Below are 18,877 nucleotides of genomic sequence, written 5' to 3' on the forward strand. Positions count from 1 at the left end.
GTGGCAGGTTTCTAGGCAACTGAGGAGAGGGCTTGAAGCGAAGGTATAAAATCGGGAGTGGAGTTAAATTATTTATGTAATTTTACAAAATCCAAAGAAAGGATTGAAGATAGTTTGCAAATTGCCATGCACTTTCAGATTAAAAAGCAGTTTAAAGACAAGTATTTTTATCTAAAGACCAGCTGTGTCACTTTGGACATAAGGAGGGGGAAGGTTCTTGACTATGAAATTGGAGATTTTGGAACAGTCTGTAAGGCAGTGTGCCTGTCAGCAGTGTGGAGAAGACAGGCTGAGTCTGCCAGGTGCTCTCGAAAAGTGCAATAGAAGCACAGAGCTCTGACTGTATGCAGGGACTATAAGCGTGACCGATGCTGCAAAAAAAAAAAAAACATGCAGATTCATGGAAATTAAGATCTGCCTAGTGAAGCTATATGGATGAAATTGGCAGTGAATTTCTCAAAGAGAAAAAAATTTTGGGAGCAATTATCAGATTGCGAGTTTGAGTGAATTCCTGGGAGCTGTGACAAACAGAGGTTTGGCTCCAGAATGGAATATCCCTCAGGAAGTTGTAATGGGTAAAAATGGATTTGTGGTTGAAATTGAAAAGTAGAACAGGGGATGTTCGGTTTGGGATTTTGGTTCAAGGCATAAGTACTTACAAGGGATGTATTTGTTTCTCTTTAAATAATAGCAGTAGAATTTTTTTCCCAAAGGAAAAAACTCATTGCGTGGCCATTTCAGTTAGTAACTGAGGTTGAATTTCTACTTAAAAATCACCGGTCTCTGAGATGATAAGTTATTTTTTAAATAAATACAACACCAGGTGTGAAACATCTCAATTGAAAGAGCATACTTAAACTTACGGCATTCTAGTAACTTGTTAAAAGAAAAACTACAATGGGCATCAGTGAGTAACTGATTGCCTATCAGGGATTAGCCAAACTATGGAATTGAAACCCAAGTAACTTCACATAAACTTTGAATTATAGGGATGTCCATAGCCAATGAGATGACCCGTAAGCTCCATACAGTCCTTCAAAGATTACAATTTATTCACAGATTCACAAAAGTAAAATGAATAATAAAATACAAAACCTGGAGGTAACTGTAATTGAAGAGAAACAAATAAGCATTTGGGTCACAGTTGATGGGAGTTTTGACAATTGAACTGAAAAGTTTAAAACCCAAAAGATCAACACTGCTACAAGCATACATATAAAGAAACTGTTGTGTTTGATTTACAGCACATCACAAGGCAGAGAGTCTATCGCTTGCTTTATACACTCCAAAATATTTAAATGGAAGACTGAAGTGGCAGAGTCTGGTCTTACTGGCTTTATACCAGTACTGTACTGATTCCTGAAGAAGGGCCTGTGCCCGAAACGTCGAATCTCCTGTTCCCTGGATGCTGCCTGACCTGCTGTGCTGTTCCAGCAATAAAGTTTCAACTTTGATCTCCAGCATCTGCAGACCTCACTTTCTCCTGTACTATGGCAATACTCAAAAGCTTTTATTAGGCCAGGCAGTAAAGCAGATCAAAAGCAAAAATCAGAGCACATCAAGTCACAGCACACAGGCCACTCAGCTGTACTGATTAATACCAGTATTATTGATCCACATGGATTCAGTGGCCTAGTAGTCACTTGGTTAGTAATCCAATACAGTGACTCAAATCTCACTATCAGGTGGTGAAATTTGAATTCAATAAAATCTGGCATTTAAATAAAAAGTGTAATCACTATGAATTATTTTAGTGAGTGATAGTCTCGCAACAATACCACTAAAATATTAATCCAGAGACACGGGTAATGTTTTGGGAACATGGGTTCAAATGCTGCCATGGCAGACAGTAGAGGTGGAATTCAGTAAAAATCTGGAATTAATGATGATCATTGTTGATGGTCAGAAAAACTCAACTTGTTCACTAATGTCTTTCAGAAAATGAAATCTGCCATCCTTACTGTCTGGAGTGCATGTGACTTGAAATCTGCACCAATGTGTTTATCTCTTAACTGCCCTCTGGGTTATCAGGGACACATAGTAAATGCTGGACTGGCCACTAATGCCCACACCCCCAGAGTGCATTTTTAAAAACACAAGCCTCCTTCCAAACCCATCAACAATGCTCATTCCAAGGTTATGTATCAAGCTTCCTCATAAATTTATCAACACTCTTTTTTCAACTACTCCTTGCTGTACAGATTTCCATTTTGGATTTATTAGACAGTTTGGCCCCATTATTAAATCTTCTAAAAGTGGAAAATCTTTATGTCTATCCCATCAAATCTCATCATTTAAAAAAATAATCAGAACAACCCTTGTCTTTCTCCAAGAGAGGGAAACAAATCCCAACTTGCCCCATCTTCATTAGATAATATTGGAATGGAAATCATTCTTGTAAACTTTTTTTAAAGAAAACTTGTATTCTTTGTGCCTGTATATAACGTTATTTTTTAAAATCAGACAGATCATTACAATTCACAGATTTACAGAATTCAAAATGTAGAGTAATTAGTTTAGACTACAAAGTTTACTAATGTCTTTTCTGCTTTTCAATTCTATCCATCTGGAAATTGTGAATATTTCGTGATTGTAATTTTTTTGTAATGTGGCCAGATTAAACAGTCAGTATTTTGTCATTTGTGTATTAGCCCTAGATTCTTCTACTCCTGTGGTATTTAGACTCATTATTAAAGCAATAAGCGGCCTCCTTGTTCTTCCCAGCAAAACACGCCACTTCACACCTCACCTTTGTGCCAATTAATGAGAGGCTGAACAGGCTGGGGCTGTTTTCCCTGGAGCGTCAGAGGCTGAGGGGTGACCTTATAGAGGTTTACAAAATTATGAGGGGCATGGATAGGATAAATAGGCAAAGTCTTTTCCCTGGGGTCGGACAGTCCAGATCTAGAGGGCATAGGTTTAGGGTGAGAGGGGAAAGATATAAAAGAGACCCAAGGGGCAACTTTTTCACGCAGAGGGTGGTATGTGTATGGAATGAGCTGCCAGAGGATGAGGTGGAGGCTGGTACAATTGCAACATTTGAGAGGCATTTGGATGGGTATGTGAATAGGAAGGGTTTGGAGGGATATGGGCCGGGTGCTGGCAGGTGGGACTAGATTGGGTTGGGATATCTGGTCGGCATGGACGGGTTGGACCGAAGGGTCTGTTTCCATGCTGTACATGTCTATGACTCTATAACCAATGACTTGGAAAGAATTAGAAGATGGAACTGATGGCTGGATCAACCCGAGAACCAACAAGTACACATTAGACTGAAGGGTTTCCTGTGCTGTAAATGCCCCTAAGTCTTCATTCACTTGAGAATAAAGCACTCAACCCTGATTTATTTCATGGGAGAAAGCATTCCAATAACATGAAGCACAAGTTGTGGATTTTTAGAAACCATGCACACAGACACTGATTCAATCTTCAATTAGAGGAAGATGGAAAATCAACTTGGTTCACTCAAAGTAAACAGTGTACATTTTAGTGAAAAAATCAATGTCACCTCAGATTTCTCTTCGACTTTATAGCTTGTGGAAGGCTCGTTGTGTTTGGCTGCAGTTTCGTCAGATTTCGTTTCAATAGTCATTGCATTCTGATTATGTACATCTCCATTTTCCCGTATTGAGCACACGTCAACAGTACCATCCTCTACTTTGGTCAGTGGTCCACTGTTTTCAACGTCTGATGCTTTAGTCACTGGGCGAAGTATACAAAAGCAAGTTTTAATAAAGCAAGATATCAGACTCTTTCCCACACTCCCACCATGATGGAAGTCAACAGGGTACTCAAACACCTCTGGATGGGCTACTTTCCATTCATATTCTTTCTTGTCGATCGAGATAAAATAGCTATATAAAAAAAAACATTTGCCTACTCTCCCCATCCCATATTCAATTTCACCCACCAATATTATCAATTCACAACATGCTAAAACACAATGACCCATCCAAATAATACCAGTCTTCAAGAAATGCATTATCAAGTACATCACAAAATCACGATTTGCTACTTTAGATGCAAAATGTGCTGGAGAATGCAACAGACCTAGTAGATCCTGGGGAGAGAGAGAGTGAAAACAAGAGAGTTTCTTGTTGAGAAGCAAGAGTTCACATTTCAATTCTATTACAACTCTTCTTCAGAATTCAGTTTGGTATTTTGTCATTCCTCAATGAAAACATCTGGAGCTTTTTTTAATACAGGATTAAATCACAAAAACAAGGATTAAAAATAAACTTTAAAATTGAAATCAGTCAAAGCTAAGCAATCTTCTTAAGGGGGGATAATCTCCAGCAGGCTATATGCAATATTAGTTTGGCTTTCAATGGACTGAAGCCAATCTAAAACAACATTTGCTTAGAGTTATGGCGGCTTTCCTCTCATCAATCTCTTGGTAAGGAAAGGAGAGGTTTTTTTGTTAATCGCGAAGGTGGTAAATGTTTACTGCTATGATGGGTCGCAGTCAAATTTATACAATAAATGACAGATTTTGCCTGGTTAGCCACCAACCTCACAGAAGATGAGCAGTTCATGCAGCAAGTTAGTCTGGCTGATGGGCACATTAGACAGTCAGGCGCTTGGACATTAGCTCATCTACTTGTCCTTGAGGGTTAGGCAGCTGAGACTCTCTTGGACTCATGTGTTCAGAGGAGCTTGGTTTTGAAGAAAGGTCCTTGCGTTGAAACTTTTAAACTGTTTCTCTCTCCATGGATCTGCTGAGTTCTCTGGAATTGTGTTTATTTTAGTATCAGAGTTACACTGAACCCTAACATATTTTACCAGGTTCAGTGAAAACAGATCAAAAAAACCAGACAAGGTAAAAAATATGGCTCCTCTATATTTGTTCTTTTTAAAAGCAGTTAACTTTACATAGCAGTGCTGGGTCTGACAGTGGTTATACGGTCTTAACATCACTGGACAGTGACAGGGTTGACTGCTATGTTTAACCAGCTGCTGATAACTAGCGATTTTACTAAACTTAGCAGGGCTCAAAACAGATAATATCCTGAACTGAAGCTGAACCAAGATACTTCCTACCTGCCACATGCGTTGCATAGGCCCAAAGAAATGAACATCTCTTCATGCAGCTCCGACAGACCATTTCCTGATACTCCTCATTATCTGGCAGAGTGGCACCAAGGTGCTAAAAATCAATCAACAGTCACAAGTTGATTAGCATTTAATCATTTAAAACTGTGAATATGGTAAGAATAGAAGGTGAACTCAGTCTTATTATGACACACACTTTTCCAAAATAATTGCGAGAAGCTGCTATGAACATGCTTTGGTAACCGATGTCGGAAAGCCAGTTCAATCTGTCTGTCTTAACACTGGTGATTCTGATGCATGTGCCAATGCCAGTCGTGAGTACTGATGGGAAACAAAACTCTTTGTGGTAAACAGCAGCTTCAAAATTAAAACCGTTGCAGGATTCATACACCTGATTATATATAGAATATGATCGGTGATAAACAGACCACTGCTTAAAATGTTGTTTGAAGCAAATTCAATAGTAACCTTCAAGAATGGAGTTTTAAAGTTTCAAAACAAAAAGGGAACTGGATGCGTAGTAACGAAAGGGTTGCCATGGTAGGTTAACTAAGTTGTGCATTGAAAGATTTTAAGCACAAAAAGGAGGGCTCCTTGTGTACAGTGGATCCCAAAAGAACCTCTAGTTAATTCTGAGAATGACAGCTCAGTTGCACAGAGCACCTGCTACACTACACTTTCAACAAGGAGAAAATAAAATGGGAAATGAGGCATTTTCACTAGTTGCAGATTTGTGCGTCCACTAGACAGGATAAGAGATTCAAACAGCAGGTTATAGGGCCCTCACAATGTTCTAACCATTATCTTCACTTCTAAAGTGCAGAGATCTCAATTCTGAAACACTGCTCCAAAACGTATCGAGCTGCTTCAACCTGGAAATGATTACAGGGTGATATAAAACAGTTTAAATTAAGAATGGCCCAGCTGTAAAAACCAAAGGGGACATGACAACTTAAACAAAACTAATTAGACTCATTTAAACATCAATTCAGGACAAAGGATGAACTTTAAAAAGGATTACCAGGGTCTCATTCTCCCACTACCATCATTTACAACAGAAACAAGAGCATGCCATCAAGATTGTTCCAATTTTCAGACAGAGATCATGGCGCACCTAAAACCTAAATCTGTATACCCGCCTTTACCACATTGCTCAGTTCCTTTGCTCAACAAAAATCTCAGATTTAAAACTAATGATTACTCTCGCATCGATTACCAATTGCAGAAATAAATTCCAAATCTCATCCAGTGTGTTAGAAGTCTTCCCCAACTTCACTCCTAAAAAGTTCTTTAGACTATGTTTTCTAAATGCTATCTCCCACCTAGCACAAATAAATAGTTCTCTTTGTCAACCCCTTCTGATTTCCTTTAATATCCTGAAAACTTGAATCAAACGATGCGTTATCTTTCCAAATTCAGATTATGCAACCCTAGTTTGTGTAATCTCATTGTAATTTAAACCCTGTAGTACCAAGTAAAAAAATCACAGCACCACGACATTACAGATTTCTTATAGAAACTCAGCACTCATGGACCAGTCGAACCGTGAACATTCTTCCTTACAATGGACATGTCAGCACTCTATACCAGCATCCTCTACAACGACGACATTTTGGCAACAGATTCAGTACTCAACACCAACAACTGCCAATCTCTAAGCACCATCCTACAATTCATCTGCTTCGTCCTTGACCACAATGTTTTCACCTTTGACCACAGGTTCTTCATCATGACCCATGGAATGGCCATGGGGACCAAACTTGCAACCCAATATGCCAACATTTTCATGCACAAGTTCGAACAAGACTTCTTTTCTGCACAGGACCTCCAACCAACACTATCCACCAGGTATATTGACGACATTTTCAATATGGCAAGGAGTCACTGAAATAACTACACAATGATATCAACGGGTTTCATCCCAGCATCAGACTTAACATGGACTACTCTTTAGTATCTGTCTCATTCTTGGACACATGCATCTCTATCAAGGATGGGCAATCCCACAGATAACCTCACAATGTTACACTTCTCCAACTTCCACCCAAAACATATTAAAACAGCTATCCCTTATGGACAAGCCCTACACATTCACAGGATCTGTTTAGATGAGGAGGAACGTGACTGGCACTTGATGGCTCAAGGATGCCCTCAAAAGAACAGGTATGATGCCCAACCAATCAACTGACAGTTCCGACATGCCACAGCAAGAAGCCATAATGACCTCCTGGTTGGACAGACACAGTACCCTTCCTTGTCCAGTACTTGGTGAGTCCGAGTACGTCGCCAAGACCTTCCCCCATGCCTCCACTTCTTGTTTTTGAACAACCAAACCTTAAACAGATCGTTGTTCACAGCAAACTGCCCATCCTTCAGGACAACATCGACCACAACACTGTACAACCCTGTCACAGCTGATGCTGCAAGACGTGTCAGAGTGTCGACACGGATACCACCATTACGCATGGGAACACTACCCACCATGTACGGGGCAGGTACTCATGCGACTCGGCCTATTTTGTCTATCTTATACATTGCAGGCAAGGACACCCTGAGGCATAGTACATCGGCGAGACCAAACAGACACTATGACAACGGATGAATGGACACCACGCAACAATCACCAGGCAGGACTGTTCCTTCCAGTCGGGGAACACTTCAGCGGTCCAGGCCATTTGGCCTCAGACCTTTGGGTGATCATCCTCCGAGGCGGACTTCGGGATAAGCAACAATGCAAAGTGGCCGAGCAGAAGCTGACAGCAAAGTTCGGTAACCATGGGAATGGTCTCAACTATGCCCTGGGTTCATGTTGTACTACAGGTGACTCCATTGCACTATACACACTCTCTCACACAAAAACGGCTACATATTCTCACACCCACGCAGACACACACACACAACCCCTCCCACATATGCGTATACCCCATCACACTCACACTTAACCAAGCCTAAATATACTTGCACACACTCACTGTCTCTTCGACACACACACACAAGTTTATGGGGTGAATTTGGTTTTGCAGAATTACATTTTATTTCGCTCAAAAACTGCATGAATCCATGTAAAACTCTAAATCCCACTTTAGACGTAGAACCAGTCTAACTCAACATTGGAACACAGACCCCACAACTTAATGCATTGTCAGAGTGGAGATGGTATCTATTGTTTGAAAAGCTAGACCTTTCTTGAGAATGTAAGTTAAAGGAAGTTCTGGGATCTACAGATCAAAGAACAGAAACCAACACATCCCATTCTAAAAGATGAAAGACTTGATCTAAAGTTGTTTAATGTATCAGCACATCTCTATGACACTGTACTCATTTGGCTATAAATTCTGTGCCTCATGATCTTATTTTTCACAACCACCTGGAGGAAGGAGCAGCGCTTTGAAAGCTAGTGTTTCCAAATAAACCTGTTGGACTACAACCTGGTGTTGTGTGATTTTTAAACTTTGTCCACCTCAGTCCAACACCGGCACCTCCAAGTCTTGTAATCCAAATCTTGTAAATCAATATTGCATTCTCTCCAAAACCAATATATTCTACCCAAAGTTCTGATATCTGGAACTGCTGACAGTACTCACTCTCTTACAATTATATTCTTATAAACCACTTCAATACTCTTTAATTGTTCGGTTCATGGCATTTTTAAATGATTCATGTGCAGGTCTCTGAAACTCCTTTATTTCTAGCTTTCCATCATTTAAAAAAAAAACTAATTTTGTCCTTTTTGGGTGCAAAATGGCTGACTTCACATTTGCCTGTACTAAACGCTATTTCTCACAGCTTTCCACATTCACATAACTATTCGTATCTCTTTGCAAATTCGAATATCTATTATCCAGAACTCCATCCCCTGACACTTATCCTATTTTCTAACCAAATCAATAATTTGCCTTCAACTTATTTGGAAACACTGGCTTTCAAAGCACTGCTCCTTCCTCAGGTGGTTGTGGAGAATAAGATCATAAGGCACAGAATTTATAGCCAAATGAATAGTGTCATGAAGAGGTGATGATACATTAAGCAATTTTAGATCAAGTCTTTCATCATTTAGAAAGGGATATGTTGGTTTCTGTTCTTTGAAATGCCTTCAAAAAAGTACATTTTAAATAAACATGCAGAGACAACACCCTAGTCCACTACTTTAGTCACATCTTTAGAAGTTCAATTCGTCAGGCAAATTCATACTGGCTCTCTCCCTCTGACTAGCTGCAAGCTTTCAGTGTTCAGCAAATCTATTTTTAATTACTGTTCAGTAACTTTCAACAGATGTTAGGCCAGTTAGTGTATAAATGTCTGGTTTCAGTCTGCAATTTATCTGAAATACGGAATGTAAAAAATCAATTTAGAATCAATGATACTTTTGAAAATTACAGTTTCAGCATCAGCAATGCTCTCATCTAATTCTTTGAAATCTTAGCATTGAAACTATCTGATCTTGGGAAATTTGAGCTCTTTCATGCCCCAATTTGATTGTTGTTCTGTTGCTGATGTTAATTTTGCTGAGCTTTTGCCCTTGATCCAATGTTTTGGCAGTGTGACCTCTTTCGTGTAAAATTGATGCAACATAATTATCAAAATGCCTGCCAATTCCCAATTTTTATTGAAAATGACATCATTATCCGTTTAAGCCGCCCACATTATCCTGACCACTATTTCCGAATACGAAAATGTAAACAGGTTTGCATTGATGGCCAAAAAATAACTTGATAAGTAATTGATTTATTGGAGTTTGAGTAAATTAATCCATTTGCCTACGTAGTCAGTTTTGCTTGAATAAAAATCAAAAAGAGTTTTACTAAATATTTAATGATTCTTCAATGAAAAAGAATGGCCTTCCACCCATAAACTTCTCTACTCATATTCATTGTTTTCATACACAGCCAATGGCTATTACTGATCCAACTGCCAATAAAACCACCTTGTTAATCAAGTGGTTTTAAAGCACTATTAAAGCTTTCCAAAAGGGTAAACTGTTAGAAAGTTAAGTCTTACAAAACAAGTCAAGTTCCAAAAGGACAGATTGAGCCCACAGATTTAAGCAGTCCAATTAGTTCAACTGACTTTAATACAGTTAAGCTCAACACAAAATGTGCAGTTTGGCACAATAAAATATCTATAAAAAGAGAGTGTGACCTAACATAAAACAGAGTTACACAGAATTTACAGCACAAATGGATCTTTGTACTGATGTTTATGCTGTGCATGATGCTCCTCTCACCCTACTTACAATACTGATGAGTGTGTGTATAAGGAATAAATAGATCCATGCTGTTTATCTTGATTTTGTCATGTCTCACAGACTAACAGCAATGTGTTAACATTGCCTGAAAAAAAAAGAGGCATTTTCATCTCATCCTTTTGAGTAATTGGACCACCTTACTCTGTTCTGGATTAGTGGTGCTGGAAAAGCACAGCAGCTCAGGCAGCATCCGAGGAGCAGTAAAATCGACGTTTTGGGCAAAAGCTCCTCGGATGCTGCCTGAACTGCTGTGCTTTTCCAGCACCACTAATCCAGAATCTGGTTTCCAGCATCTGCAGTCATTGTTTTTACCCACCTTACTCTGTTGTCCTTCCTTAATTCCATCCTTACATACTCCAACACAGCCAGGCCACGTTTAGCAATAACATTCCTTTCCACCACTTCATTACATCCAAAGTCACAAAAGAGTCTGTCCCTCATTTACTGCCCCTGTCCTGACATTATCTTGGAGTAAGCTTCTACATGCCTGCTGCTGATACCCAAATGTTTAGCCGCCCACTGCCACTGTATTGTTAGACTGTGTCTAGGCTTCAATAAGGCAGTTTATTATCAGCCATGGTATCACTCCTTCATTTTTACCAAGGGATCAAATTTCACACCAGTCAAAAAAAAAGTCGAAACTACCACTCCAATGTAGTACTGAAGTACCATCTTTTGGTAAAGACATTAAGTCAGGGGCCTGTCTCAGAATATTCTACAGCACCACACCATGAGGACAGGGAATTAAACCTCGAGTCCTGTACACATTTATCTCACAATCAAAATCACCAAGCAAAACAGAGAATGCCGTCATTATCACATCGCCATTTGTGGATACTTACTTGCAAATTCGTTGTTGTATTTCTTACAAAAGATTAAACTTCAAAAAGCACTTACTGGCTGCGAAGTGTGGATGCAAATGGAGTGCATTAATAACAAAATGTGAAAAATTGGGATTTTGGTGAAAGTGGAAATTCTGATAATTTTAATTTCAATGCAGAATTTTAAAAATTGGTAAAAATGAATGAAGTGGGTAAATGGAAACTGCCTGTTGGTTTCAGTTAACCACCAATAAACAGTAACGACCCTCTAAATAGAAGCCAATTACTGTCAGCAAGGAACAGTGTGTTTGCAACTTGCGTCAGGTCTTGCAGCAAAGTGGTAGTGTCCTTACCTCTGAGCCAAGAGGCCTAGTTTTAAGTCCTACTTTCACCAAGGGCATTATAACAACATATGTGAACTGGATGATTAGAAAATAATCAGGAAACAGTATTTGCAACTTATATTGGGTCATGGTACAATGGTGGCATCCTGAACTCTGACCTTCGGGCCCACAGGTAAAGTCCCATTTGATCTAGACATGTCTTAACAAGTGGAGTAAAATCACTCAAGCACACACACTACAGGTGTAAGGGTAGTCACAAATGGGTAAATCATAAACTTAGAAGAATGGAAAAAATGGAATTTTGAGAGAGTGAGAATGCTGCTTTTTGCCTCCAATTCTTTTGGTGGCTCATTTAAGTTTCAATCAATACATTATTATTTACTGATTTAATGCTAAAGGCCAGTGAGGGCAAGAAAAGGAAAACTGAAATCGGAAACTAAGAAAAACATAAATAATCAAGACTAAGACAGGGCAGAGTGTCTGACTGCAGAATATTAAGAGTTTGTGATTGCTGGGACTATCCTGAACAAATCCACATGCAGATTGGTCTTGAATCTCTGGTATTTATAGCCATTGAGCTAGGAGTGCGATTTAAAGATATACTGTCATAGAAAGGCAAGCAGAGCAGCATCTGGACAGTTTGCTCCAGGGTTTGGTCTCATCTTAGAATGAGACAAGGATAATGTGACTGATCATGTACACAGCACAGGGAACCCAAGGTGAGCTGGAAAACTAGGACCGCAGAAAGTACTATAGTCAGATCAGATACCCTCTTGCTCCAAAGTGCCATGATCTAGCTGAAAGAAAGAGAGGAGGGAAAAATGTAAGGAGTAAATATATTGAGGATGCACCACATCCTTTGTCACCAGGATTGGCAGTCCCACATGATACATTGCCTATCCCAGGGTGAGTGACATCTCTAATTGCTTAAAAACAGCATATCAGAGAGAGGATCTCTGTATTGGGACCAACACCATATGACAAGGCTAAAGAGGTCCAGTTAGAGTGCACCAGACACACAAAAGCTAAATTTAAAAGAAGAAGAGGACAGAACTTGAATTGACCTACATCCAAATTATTACTGGAGTTGAACGCAAACTAGCGCAGTGTTAAGTACATGAAGAAGGGGAACATGTGACTGAGGGAGTGCTATAAGAAAGACAAATTCAATTTCATGGGACAGCGGTAGACATAGGAAAATGTGCAACAAAGATAACCTCCGCCAGAACTGTGCTATCCCAGAGAAAAATAGGATTTTAAAAGAGCAGTCAGAATGTCTTCCAAAACCTAAAATGAAATGGGTGTGGTGGTCAGTGTGAAGAAATTGATATAAATAATAGTTTTAAAACTAAACAAAAAAGGAATAGAGTGGACTAATAGTCCAGTATATTAAACACAAGATGTTGAGGTAAAAAGAAATAAAAGGTTATGGAGCAGTTATACCAAGAGAGCTAAGTGACAGTGTAAACATTTCAACCGAAGGAACAGAAGAAACTGGAGCAGGAGTTGGCCTAACGTCCCATCAAGCTTGTCCTCTATTTAATCAAATAATGGCTGATCTGCACCAGGCCTCAAGTCCTGATTCAGTCCAACTCCTCATGGCCCTCAACTCCCGATCTTTCTCTCTCTCTCTCTCTTCCCCCCCCCCCCCCCCATTACTTTGCCATTTAACTACTTGCTGTAGCTGCATGCTAACCTTCATGTTTCATGCACAAGAACACATAGATCCTTCTGTTCTGTGCGGTACAGCTTTGGAGTATCTCACTCTCTAAATAATAATCTGACTTACGATCCTTCCTACAAAAGTACAAGCTCCAACAACCCAGTTTTTTGACCATTCACTTATCAATATCTCCTTGCAATTCCTTTTGTCCACATAACATGCCCTCCCACCTATTTTTAGTCAGACCCTTCCTCCAAGTCAGTAATAGTAAATAATTGAGTCCCCTGGACAGATCCATATGGCACTTTATTAATTAAGTCTATCCATCCTCAAAGAGACCCATTAATTCAAGCTGTCTCCAGCTAATATACGTTAAATGACTAGACTGCTATACCAGACGACAAGCAACATGAATTTGACTGGGACAACACTACCATTATAGGGCAAGCCAAACAAAGAACAGCCAGGGAATTCCTAGAAGCATGGCACTCTTCCACAAACTCCATCAACAAACACATCGACCTGGACCCAATATACCGGCCACTACAGCGGACAGCTGAAACTGACAACCGGAAGCGGCAGGTACAGGCCACTATAAATGCCGGAGGAAACACTACTGAAGCGCTTCACAGGAGGCTCCCAAGCACTGATGATGTCACCTAGACAGGGGACGAAACGTTTGCAACAAAAACTTCCAGCTCGGCGAACAGAACCACAGCAACAATTCTAATTGTTTGATAGGGAAGTTTTTCATATTGGAAGTCAATATCTACTGTATATTGAAAAAGAGGGAATGCAATTATTTTACAAAGATTAAACTGTACTAATACCCCAAAGTACCACTAGATAATATCTTAGGACCAACACTGCCCTAATATCAATATTCTACCGCCAGCAGGCTACTTTTCAGAAATTACTAGATTTATACATAATCAACTGCTAAAGCTCATGTAAGGTCACTAAATACTAACAAATAGTGTCATTAATAACATCCAGGCTGTTTATAGCCTATAAATTTGAACAAACTCCAAGTCTCTAAGCAGCAAAATAAATTCATCTGAACATTAACATATTCCCTAATTCCAAAATTAACCAATAATAGAGTCATAGGGATATACAGCGTGGAAACAGACCCTTCAGTCTAACTCGATCAGATATCCCAACCCAATCCAGTCCCATTTGCCAGCACTTGGCCCATATCTCTCTAAACCTTTCCTCTTCATATACCCATCCAGATGCCTTTTAAATGCTGTAATTGTACCAGCCTCCAGCACTTCCTCTGGCAGCTCATTCCATATACGCATCACCCTCTCAGTGTGAAAAAGTCACCTCTTAGGTCCCTTTTATATCTTTCCCCTTTCATCCTAAACCTTTGCCTTCTAGTTCTGGTCTCCCCCACCTCAGGGAAAAAGACCTTATCTATTTATCCTATCTATTTTCTAGTCATTCCATTAACTTGAATACCTACCCTGTGCCAAAGAAGGAAACAGTATGTACATGGGTGTGTGGGTGTGTGTAAGTAATGCATATGCCCTGCAGTGTCAAAAAGTAGATAATAACAGAAATCATATCTTTGGACTGTGACAAAATTGAAAAAAGAAATAGGAGGGAAGAGATTCCATAAAAATTACACCCATTTTAACAGAACTCACCCAGTGAAAAATGCAGAAATGGGACTAATACTTATTACCCAGTTTGCACTCCCATTGCAGCCTACATGCTGCAGAAATTGTTCACTAACAGTGAAACGGATCTGTGCATGTGTTTTGGGGGAGGACTGGGGATGCAGAAGACAACATGTCAGCAACCAGCTGCATACCCCATTCCACTTTAAACAATTACCTCGCCACTCCCTTTAACTCTACGATGTGAATCGCAGGGATGCAAATGGAATCCAATGAGATGTCAGGGGAGCCAGTGCCCCCCAGAATCTTAGCATTTAGGGAGAGGCAGCTCCACAGGGACCTGAAAGTACCTCCCCCTCCCACAAACATCTCCACAAAAAAAAAAACCCTGGGGCTCAGCAACACGTTGTGAACATCACCAATAATTAGAAGTCTCCACTCTCTGCTCCACACACACACAATGACACAAACATAGATAGCCCCCTCAATGATGACCTTTTCCACCGCCAATGGAGGCAGCTTGGAGTTGGAGGGGGGAGCTGTCTGACACCAGGAAACCCCTGGGCTCGCTCTCCTGGGCCAGCAGGGCCTCCTTTACCTGAACTTTCTCCATTGCTCTTTTTTTCCAGCCACAGTGCTCGGGTTCAGCCACAGACCTTTGCTAACATACCTGCTACCACCACCTCCACTGGCAGTGTGTTCCAGGCACCCACCACTCTCTGAGAAACATTTTCCCTGCATTTCTCCCTAAAACTTACCCTCTCTCACCTTGAACCTGTGCCGTTAGGTTGATTGCTTTCTCTTTTCTCCCTTGAGCTCAGTTAACAATAACAGGATAGCTATCTTTTAAGAATATGCATTTTCAAAGCTAACTTGAACTGTTCATATTTTGAACCACCAAAGCATTTTACTTTCTCCATGAAGAGCTGATGGAATATGGAATGTTTTGTCACAACTTATGGTTAAAATATAGAAATTATTACATTTTTAAAAAGGAAACGTGGATAAACGTTAGAAGCTGATGATACAAGGTGACAGGGAATAGGTCAGTAGAATTGCTTTTGGGACAAAAAGCGACGAGCTATTAGCAAGTTTTGAGGAGATTTGTAGCTCAGGTTGAGGTACTGGATGTAGGTTTGCTCACTGAGCTGGAAGGTTCATTGTCAGACGTTTTGTCACCAAACTAGGTAACATCTTCAGTGAGCCTCCGGACAAAGCACTGCTGATGATTCCTGCTTTCTATTTATTTGTTTGGGTTTCTTTGGATTGGTGATGTCATTTCCTATGGTGATGTCATTTCCTGTTCTTTTTCTCAGGGGGTGGTAAATGGGGTCCAACTCAACGGTGTTTGTTGATAGAGTTCTGGTTGGATTGCCATGCTTCTAGGAATTCTTACAGATAAGGAAGGACACCACTTCGACTGGGACAACACATCCATCCTAGGACAAGCCAAATAGAGACACACACACAAGAATTCCTAAAGCATGGCATTCCAACCAGAACTCTATCAACAAACACATTGAGTTGGATCCCATTTATCACCCCGCCGAGAAAAAGGAAATGACATCACCGTAGGAAATGACATCACCAACCCAAATAAACCCAAACATAAATAGAAAGCAGGAATCATCAGCAATTCTTCGTTTGGAGGCTCACTGAAGATGTTACCTAGTATGGTGACAAAACGTCTGAAACTGAACCTTCCAACTCAGCGAACAAACCTACACCCAGAACAATGAGCTAAGTTCTACAAATCTCACGGTTTCCAAAACAATAGATTATTAGGAACTTTAAAATTAAAAAAGGGCAAGTCCATCATAAACATGTATGTTGAGATCCAAATAGACCATTATTGCAGGACCATATTAATAATAAAAAAACCTACTTTCTCAAATTTTGAAACCAGTTAGAAGATTCACCCCCTTTGGGAACCATATGTATTATATGCCAAAGACTAATTTAAGGTATAATGAACCATATTAGTTATAATGGACTTCCATTGTATATAATTTGTGAACAGTTTTCTTACCCTTCCATGAAACCAGTCTTCACACACGACACACTGAATCATTTCATCGGGGGTCTAGAGAAATAAGGACACATAGTCTCCATAAAATACTGAGCTTGCCTTATTACCAAATATATGCAGCACTACTAAGGCCAGTATCTGAATATCTTACCTCATCCTCAGGATCTGGGTAAGGCCTCTTGCAGACACAGTACAGTCCAAAGAAATTATCATTATATTTATTGCCATAGTTTGCTTTCTCTTTTTCCTGTTTAAAACAAAAAGCCACAGAAAATCAGATGCTGACATAACCACAGGCAGTAAACTGAACTCCCATTCCATTAACATAAAAGTCAAACACATTTTTTGTATCTCAAATGACATTTTCTGATGGGTATCACGCTCACTGTGATACTAAATAAAAGGAGAAAGTGAGGTCTGCAGATGCTGGAGATCAGAGCTGAAAATGTGTTTCCTGAAACTGAGGTTTCCTGAAGAAGGGCTTATGCCCGAAACGTCGATTCTCCTGTTCCCTGGATGCTGCCTGACCTGCTGCGCTTTTCCAGCAACACATTTTCAGCTACTAAATAAAAGGAAGATACAAACAGAACATGAAATAGTCAAGAGTTCAAAGTAAAAGCTTTGAGATTATGCAACTGGAAAAAGAACAACAGAGAGAGAAAAAAAAGGACTGATGAATCGTCAATTCCCTCTCCATGGCAGCACATTGTAAATGCAGTGTATACTCTGGCATGTAGACCAGTCCAAAATGCAATATTCTAGATTGAGGCAAAAAACAAAAGCCCAAAATGAAATTAACATGCCAAAAAGCCTCAACATTGAATGATGTCTCTGTCTCATACCTTCTTCCTGAATTCACTTTATCATTCAGGTTCTCCTACCTTGTCATTCTTCTAGCTCTCAATCAATCCTATTGTTTCTTTACTTTTTCCCTTATTGTCCTCTCCCAATACACAGTGATCAGCAGTAAGTTCTTGGGCTCAGATCTAGCACCTCCAATCCAGAAAGGAACATCTTACTCAATTCCTTTGCTGTGCGACATAGTAGCTGCTGTCTTCATCTAAGGAATTCTCCTTTCTTCCCTCCTGCCATCCCCCACAACCCAAAGGTTCAATTTGCTTCTCTCAAGAGAACACAAAGCTGTGGAAGGAGGAGATGGACAAGCAGCATCTTGTCATGATACTCCAGTCACTGTAAAGACAAGCTTGCACGTCTTTCTAACCTGTCAATTTTGTATGTTTATGTTTATGCCAGAGGATTGCTTCTAGGCCAAGCACTTTCAATAGGTTCCTCCTTAACCAACAACCCCCCCTCCCCCGCCCCTTACTGAATCATGGTGGTCTCTTTATGCTTAAATTTAGATTTGATTCTATAAACATTACTGCATGTGAATGGAGAGCCACTCTGATCATTGTTAACTAAAAAGTTAAACCAATTTTCAAATGATCTTTATTTACATTACATTGGATAATAGTTTCAACCTTTAACCTTTCAATATTTGGAGTTTGGCCTCTATCTAATGCCTGTGGAAACAAAATCATTGTTTTCATCAATTATTCTTATTCTATGCTAGTGACTTAATGCATGCAATTGTAATGTTAACTTTCAGGAGTTGGATCCTTTCTAAAGGTGCAGAGAGATCATAGGATTTTCATAATTAGATCCCCTTTTGTGATGTAGTCAATCACTAAAAGGACAATTACGACATGAGAAATTGTTTTGATGAAAGTACACAGGTTGAAGCATCAACTTTGCTTTACTTTCCACGGATGTTACTTGACCAGCTAAATCTGTCCAACATTCTCTGTTTTTAGTTCATATCTCCAAAGCAGAATGCTGGCCTAAAAGCAATTGAGATGGGAAGGAGCAGGTAGAGTCAATTGAAAACCAATACTTACAATTAGCATGGAAAAGGACTCACAGGTGGAGTTTGACGCATTGGCACACATAGCATGTACTTCACATTGAAAGCTAACCATGAAATGGTCAACATACATATTAAAATACTAGAATCGCTCATGGTTCTTACTGCTTACATCTTGCTGCATCAAGACAGCACCTACAGCGCTACTATTAAAGCACACATGGAAAATAAACT

The 18,877-nt window shown here is 39.8% G+C and overlaps 1 protein-coding gene across 2 annotated transcripts in view; it reads right to left on the reverse strand.

The window, feature by feature from the left end:
• LOC122553435 (putative E3 ubiquitin-protein ligase UBR7) overlaps positions 1-18,877 on the reverse strand; it is a 36,593-nt gene that overhangs the window by 13,757 nt on the left and 3,959 nt on the right. For both annotated transcript variants that reach the window (XM_043697197.2, XM_043697196.2), the window contains exons 4-7: positions 16,931-17,026; positions 16,780-16,833; positions 5,041-5,146; positions 3,509-3,702 (exon numbers count right to left, since the gene is read on the reverse strand). In XM_043697197.2, the coding sequence (XP_043553132.1) occupies positions 3,509-3,702; positions 5,041-5,146; positions 16,780-16,833; positions 16,931-17,026 (450 nt within the window). The remainder of the gene's footprint in view (positions 1-3,508; positions 3,703-5,040; positions 5,147-16,779; positions 16,834-16,930; positions 17,027-18,877) is intronic.

Source organism: Chiloscyllium plagiosum, unplaced genomic scaffold, assembly GCF_037043375.1.
Source record: "Chiloscyllium plagiosum isolate Xiang-an unplaced genomic scaffold, Cpla_swu_hap1 HiC_scaffold_8, whole genome shotgun sequence".
In the NCBI taxonomy this organism is placed as follows: domain Eukaryota; kingdom Metazoa; phylum Chordata; class Chondrichthyes; order Orectolobiformes; family Hemiscylliidae; genus Chiloscyllium; species Chiloscyllium plagiosum.